The 6,928-nt window shown below is 49.6% G+C and overlaps 1 protein-coding gene across 7 annotated transcripts in view; it reads left to right on the top strand.

Annotated features, from left to right (window-relative positions):
- LOC113205016 (uncharacterized) overlaps positions 1 to 2,171 on the top strand; it is an 85,321-nt gene extending 83,150 nt beyond the window's left edge. For all 7 annotated transcript variants that reach the window (XM_052265025.1, XM_052265023.1, XM_052265020.1 and 4 more), the window contains one exon: positions 627 to 2,171. In XM_052265025.1, coding sequence (XP_052120985.1) covers positions 627 to 2,063 — 1,437 coding nt within the window. In that variant the 3' untranslated portion in view covers positions 2,064 to 2,171. The remainder of the gene's footprint in view (positions 1 to 626) is intronic.
- The last annotated feature ends 4,757 nt before the right edge of the window (positions 2,172 to 6,928 follow it).

Below are 6,928 nucleotides of genomic sequence, written 5' to 3'. Positions count from 1 at the left end.
CCCTCTCTCTCCCACTTGCTCTCCCCCTTCCTCCCCGTCTCTCCACACCATTTTGTCGATCAGAGTGAACACCTCACTCTGCTGACGGGGTGGGCCACCTTCGTCAAAGTGCTCCGAGGCGTTGGCAGAATATCTCGGCCGCTGTCCGTCTCTCTCGCTCAAGTAGGAGAGGGACGGAGGACTGCTCTGTTGTCACGCAGCCCCACCGTGAGCGCGAGGTGTTCGATGGCGCCCATGATGAATGGCCCCCGTAGCCTTTGACAGAAGTTAGTTCGGCCCAGAGGAACCGCATTGCTCGGCAGCCTGGCAGGCTCCCCTCTATTTAATGAGTTGTTTAAAATTTCTCCTTCTCTTCGACCGTCCATTTAAGTTTAGGAAAATTTCGATTTTTTAAAAAGAGAAGTGACATGCTATAACTATAGTTAGACTTTTTTTTTAAGGTTGACTGCAGTTCTTGCGTGAGAAGTTGTAATGAAAAGCTCGGTTAAGCGTATTACTCGCTGCTAAAAATAATGCTAATATGTCATCTTTTGGTGGACGTTGTGTTCCCTTGTTTTCTTCACTACCTGCATACTTTCCCAAGTGTTTCCCGGAGCGCATTCTACCTGAAGTGTGTGTCTTTACAGGGAATGGAGCGGTTGCCCGACGACGTGCTGCTCATGATGATGGAGTACTTCACCGCAACGGACCTCGTCACATGTCGGCTCGTCTCCAAGAGGTGGGGGAGCTTGGCCGTTCACCCAAGTGTGTGGCGGCACCGGACCATCACCACCCACTGCTGTAATCACTTCGTTTGTCTAGTGCTGCGCTTGGCTCCATGTGTGCAGGAGCTGCGCTTCACGTTTCCTTCGAGGCCGGGAGTCTGTCCTCTGCCATACGCCACGACAAAATGTGCAGCGGAAACACTGATCGTATCTGTCTCCGGCAAAGGTGCCGCCCAGGCTGCTCTGGCGATAAGACACCAAGAATCGCTCGGCCGGCTGAAGCATGTACTATTGCAGACTGAAGAGTTGTCAGACTCTGACGACGTGTCTGTGGTGTTCGAAGTGCTGGCCTCCATGTCTGGCCTGCAGCTGCTCTCCGTTGTGACAACCCCGGGGGGCGTTCGCTTTATGCCTAGGGCGATTCTGCACAGCTCCAACCCTACGGCTTCCTTGCGCTATTTCCGCTGCACCCTCTCCGCAGGAATGGAAGAATTCTGCAAGTTCGTGTTTGCCGGCCATGCCACCACTCTAGAGAAAATTGAACTCTCCCCGAAAAACGTTTCATCCGAGCTGGAACTTGATGCTGTCGACCAAGAATATATGGCTATGGTCTCATTGGCTCCCCTGCTGGCTGGTATGCCTAATCTTGATCACCTAAAGTGTCCGTTGCTCCCCGGGCTGGATGCACTCGCCTCGTGCACGAGCTTAAAGGAGCTGCTATTTGTTGTGGGTACCAGCACCAGCATGCATACGGCTGTCCTGTCGGTCACCACCCTTCTTCGCCGTTTGACCAGCCAGCTGAGCGAACTGACCTTACTTTACTGCTCCGGAACCCGAGGACCAACTGATGTCGGCTTGCACCTAGTCGAGGCCCTGACATCTGGGCGACCCGTCTTGGAGGCGTTATCCATTTCGAATTTAGCCTTCAAGGAGTTGGAGTACCTTCCCCAGTTGGAGACGTTGCTTACGTCGCTGCCCTTGTTACCAGCCCTGCGGCACCTGGCGGTGGATGTGGTGCCAGATGAGTTATTGCGGGCAATCACCCCTAACACTGCACCAGCCCTGCAGAGCTTCCTTGTCAAGGATCGTCACAGATGCGCGCACTCGTGGCTGCACAGAGACACACTTCAAAGCTTTCTCTTACGAAACCCTTCGCTCCACGTCGTGGTGAGATTTCAAAGTACTAAGTGTGAAGACTCACCGTGTGAGACCTGTTTACTAGACTGCCATCACTTGCTTCGTAGTACCACCCTCGCTGGCTTTTTCTCGCATGACGCTGATAAATGTTCTTCTCCCGAGGACCATTCTTCTACAAAAAGTATTTTGTGGATCCACGTCTCCTCCATGGAAGTATGCTAAATCATTATTCGTTTGTGTTCTGATCAAGTCTCGTTTATTTCGTTGTTTCATCCCTGTGCCGCTTCTCTGAAACGTTTTACAAAATACAATTTCTATTGGTTGTAACAATTTTCACTACCAGTTCATACTTGTGTACAACTCGAACTAGTTTTGTCTTTGATATAGGTCGTCCTGTTAGCTAGGCCGTGCCAAATGAATCGTATTTTTAAAAGTTTTGTTTGTTCATTCAACAAGTTTTTATTGTTCATTTGCAACCTTGCTATTGTATAATTCTTGTTCACTGTTGGAAATTACATCGTAATTTGACGAAAAATGTCCTGTTAATTTTTCTACACAAACTCTACGTTATTTTTAAGTAACGAATACATTCGTAAAATGACGAACAGTTTGTAACTCAGTTGTTGCCCTAAAAGAAAGATCCTGGACTCAAGTATTTTTGAAACAAACATTCTAACATTCTGAGCAATTGACACTATTAAATCGTGATGTTACGAATAGTTTGTTTTATACCGCTACGAACAGATCGTAATCGAAATTGACGAAAAATACTCGTTAATTTCAATTACGACCTACCCTTGATAGATAATTATGGTGAAATGACGAAATTTATTAACAGTGTTTTTTAAATGAATGTTGTTGGCAACAAAAATTACTTCATAAAAGCAGCTTTTGTTAACGGCTAATGGTAATATTTCCAGAGTGTACCCATTATTTTCGTTAAACAAACTTATTCCAGTAGCTTTGGGCTTACGTAACAACGGCCGGATGCGAACAACTCGAGCGTGCTTACCCAAGAAAACGCTCGAACCGCCTGTATCGGCCGTCATATTCATAAATCCCTGCGAACGGAGCGCAGCCCAAGAAGTCGGTCAAGGGGAGGACGAAAGTCTCCCCAGCCTCCGCTGTGCGCCCCGCAACGCCCCGCCCGCCGTCGCTCTGTGCACCCACCTGCTACCGGCCGGCTGCAGTGCAACCGCACCATATTCAGGACCCGGCAAATCGGAACGATGCACATCAACGCGATCAGTGTCAAGGAATAAAGGCCCCTGTCAAAACGGTGCTCTAAGCGTGTACAATGTCAAAAAAGCATCACGACAATCTCAAATTTATTTAGTTTTCAGCTAAAATAACTTTCTTTAAATTCTCTACGCCAATACTTAAATTTGGTGCCTTCAGCTTACTTTTTCAATTAAGTTAAGAAGGTACACGTGTCCTTCGCCTAACCGCGAAGCATAGTGTCAAGTGTGAGCGTCTGTGTGTGTGTCTGTGCTGTGGGTGTGTGGGTGTGTGTGCGTGTGCGCGTGCGCGCGTGCGGGCGCGCTCTTGTGTGGCTCTCGGTTTGGGGGAAGTGTTATGGGGTCTTCACTGCCCATAGCCTAATCCTAATCAGCAGCGCACTATGTGTCTGTCGTGCGGGGGAGCTCTCGACTACCCATAAACTAAAAATTTCCCCACGAGTGTCGCAAGATATCTCTCTCTCTCTCTCTCTCTCTCTCTCTCTCTCTCTCTCTCTCTCTCTCTCTCTCCCTCTCTCTCCCTCTCTCTGATAGCGTGATACAGCACGGCCGAGTCTAGGAATGGCACTGAATGACTAGTGTGTATGAGAGAGAGAGAGAGAGAGAGAGAGAGACGTAGGACGAACGGAAACGGGTGGGTGGGGTGGCTCCATTTGTGGCACCCAGCGAGAGGGCCACGACCACGCTGGGCCACGCGGTGCGCAACAGTCGCGATGCTGACCACACTGTAAACAGTTTTTATTGTTAGAAGGTAGACGCACGTTAAAACCCTGTGAAGCTGAGCTAAATGTGCGTCTACCTTGGCCTGCGGCGCGCTAAAATTAAAATGTTTTCGCGATTTTGGTTGGCATGCCTGTCCACCTCACATCCCACGTCTCACGCCAGGCGCCTCACTTCCTCACTTCACGCCGTCTTCCGGGCGGTCTACCCCTGCGCTTCCTGAACATTTAAAGGTAAAGTTTAATTTCAAGTTCAAGTTAAGCTCAGCAATAATGTATGAACGAAAAAAGGGAAGAGTCAAACAGAAACAAAACTACATGCGTAAATATGCCAAATTTGCGATTTATTGGCCGGTTTTTGTGGCACATTTATTCGTGGTTTCGTATTCTGTCGTTCACAACTTTTCAGTAAAGATATGAATATACATTTTGGAAGTGCAAGAGGAAAGAAAATTACAATTGGACTAGTTGACCTTACATCATTTTTGTTTCTCAATTATTTATTCCGAACAAATTTATTCTATTGTGAGTAGATGTCCCACATAGGCGCTCTTGTTTGTCTTGGTGTTGACAATAGTGGCCATCTGTGCTGCGGAGAGAGAATTGCGTCGCCAAAAGATCATTACATTGTACGACAATGGGGTCCCTCCGAGTGTCGCGTGCGACATAAGTAAGGCGGGCGAGCGGCCATGGGCGCCCCAGGCGCGCCCGGGGGGCAGCACGCCGCGCACACAACCCGCGCGGGGCTTTCCTTTTCCTTTGGAAAATAGTGCAAAAGTGCAACGCCATCAGCGTTTTCTGAAAGTCGCAGTCACAGTTCGACATTTTTATATTTCTTGTCCAAAGCAGCTGTCTCGTCGTTCGCGGGGGCTGTGTGAAGTTTGCCGCGCGGAGAAGGTTGCTGCCGTCGCGGGTACAGGTGCGCCTTGTCCTCGCTCCAGAGACAGGCACATGGAAGGGTCAGTGGGGCCAGTTCATGGTCTCACTCGGGCATGAGTAGGTGAAATGAAAAAAAAAAGCGCCGATGGTCGCACTGCGCAAATGATGAAGTATAAAATTGTGTTAGCTAGTCTTTTATCCGTCGAATCAGAAACGACTACTGCGGTTAGCCGCCCGTCCCTTTTTTCGGTTCATGACCTCAGAGCGACAGTTGACCGCCCATGGTGGATATAACCGCGCTGGTTGATTATGTGAGGGTGCAGAATGACTCTACCGGTCCTTAGCCTCGTCGCGAGCGTCAGATTCCTGGGCTGACCTCCGTCCCCGCGAGGCCGCCTCGCCGCGGGAGATTACGGGGAAGACTTTCTTTCCGAATCGGGATGTGCATCCAATGAAGCGGTGGTAACGTACGTGCATTCCTCTGCAATTATCCGCTTGCATAACCCGCCCGCCGTGGCCGCCGCACTACCCACCCACGAGAAACGGCCACGTCAGTTTTCGCAAATGCACCGTTTCTTTGACAATAATGCTCTGCTTTTGCAGGGATTCTACTTGAATAGCATCGTTTTTCTGTTTAGACCGGTTGTAATTTTATAATTAAAAATTTGCTTATTTCGTTTCGGAAAGTACTAACAGTTCCCTTCGAGTTTTAATTCTGCCCCCTTAAAAAATATAATCGGTAATCTCAAAGTAGAAAGAAAAATATAGGGTCTCTGTTGGTTTCAGTTTCAAATTGCAAATTTTCTGCTCTGTGGTCGTCGATCGTGTAATGCAACCGATTGCACGGCCGGGCTCCGATCACACCGTGTTCTATGGCGTGGCGCGGCGTGGGTGCAGCGGACTGCAGGCGACAACAACAGTGTTGTTATGCAGGTCACGAATCTCATGCACATATGCAACATGATGTGTGTCACCGCGACCGTACCGGAGGCTGCGTCCGCGACCGTGTCATTTCGTGGGGACACACACACACGTCACTTCGGAGGTGGACCGCGTGGACCACCCACGTCACGTGTGGCGGACACCTAACCCAGAGAAAAAAGAGAGAGAGAGAGAGAGAGAGAGGGGTAGAGAAGGGAGGGGGGAGGGGCGATAAAGAGGTTTGCAGGTCGGTTGTCTTGCCTCCGTGTTTATGTGACCTCTGAAACTCGTGCTGCGCTACTCGTGGAGACCTTAACGCTGGTGCGCAATGATAGTTTCCGCTCTTTCTCTTTCTGCCCCTTTGTCTCCATCTCTCTGTCCATATCACTTTTCCCATTCTGGTCGCAAAGGTATTTGGTAAAGTTATGTAACCTTTTTTTTTTTCTGTCTATCTTGTTTCGGTTACAAATCGTCAGTATCACAACGTGGCGGCACCACTTACCACATGTGGCCCCCCAAGAATTATATTCGCGCTTTTTAATGGTCTTCACCAGTCAACTTAAGATCTCTAAAAATGCGTTTAGTAGTTTCGATCGTGATGTGTCACGTGTTGGCCCAGACTAAGCGATGGTACCCACGTGGGAAGCGGCCGAGCAGGGGCCGGTTTGCGTAAGAATTTTAACCGTGGAATTTAAATATTTGACTGACGCCGGCCACACTGGTCACTGCCAAGATAGAAATCTCTTTGAAAAAATAAACAAAAAATGAATGCTTCCCGCATCTTTTAACTTGAGAGGCGCCCTTGACGTGCTGTCGCTGTTCCCGTGATGAATAGCAATATGTGACGCTGGTTTTACGACAGCAGGCGGACCTCGACATTGTTCTTTTTATCTTCACTTTTTCGACCACACTTTTACACCTTAACCTCGGGGCCGGCTGACTCCGTACGGCAAGTTGAGCCCTTCCGTACATTACCGGAGACTATAACCTGGACGAGGAAAGCGCCGGCGGCCCGCCATCGCTGTCGCGGCCGCTTCCCCACCTACCTCCCCACTTTATCTGATATACGCAATAATGTCCCTCTTTAGAGGCGGCGCGTGGAACGCTTCCATCTGATGCGTTTCATAACGCTGCCCTCTGTCGACGTGTCTGCAAACAACAATCAGGGCAGCCGGCGAGGCAGCCGCCGCCGACAAGCTCGACAGCTTTTCCTGCCGTATCCGCGGAAAGTCGGGGCGGTGCGCTTGTCCTCGTCCAAGCTGTGATGGCGGTACGTTGGCCGTGCGCTGGTGTTTCATGTTGAAAGGGAGTCAGAGAGGGAGAGAGAGAG

Source organism: Frankliniella occidentalis, unplaced genomic scaffold, assembly GCF_000697945.3.
Source record: "Frankliniella occidentalis isolate FOCC.00 unplaced genomic scaffold, Focc_3.1 Scaffold23, whole genome shotgun sequence".
NCBI lineage: Eukaryota > Metazoa > Arthropoda > Insecta > Thysanoptera > Thripidae > Frankliniella > Frankliniella occidentalis.
The sequence above is the reverse complement of the archived record's forward strand: the minus strand, read 5'-3'. Positions and strand labels throughout refer to the sequence as shown.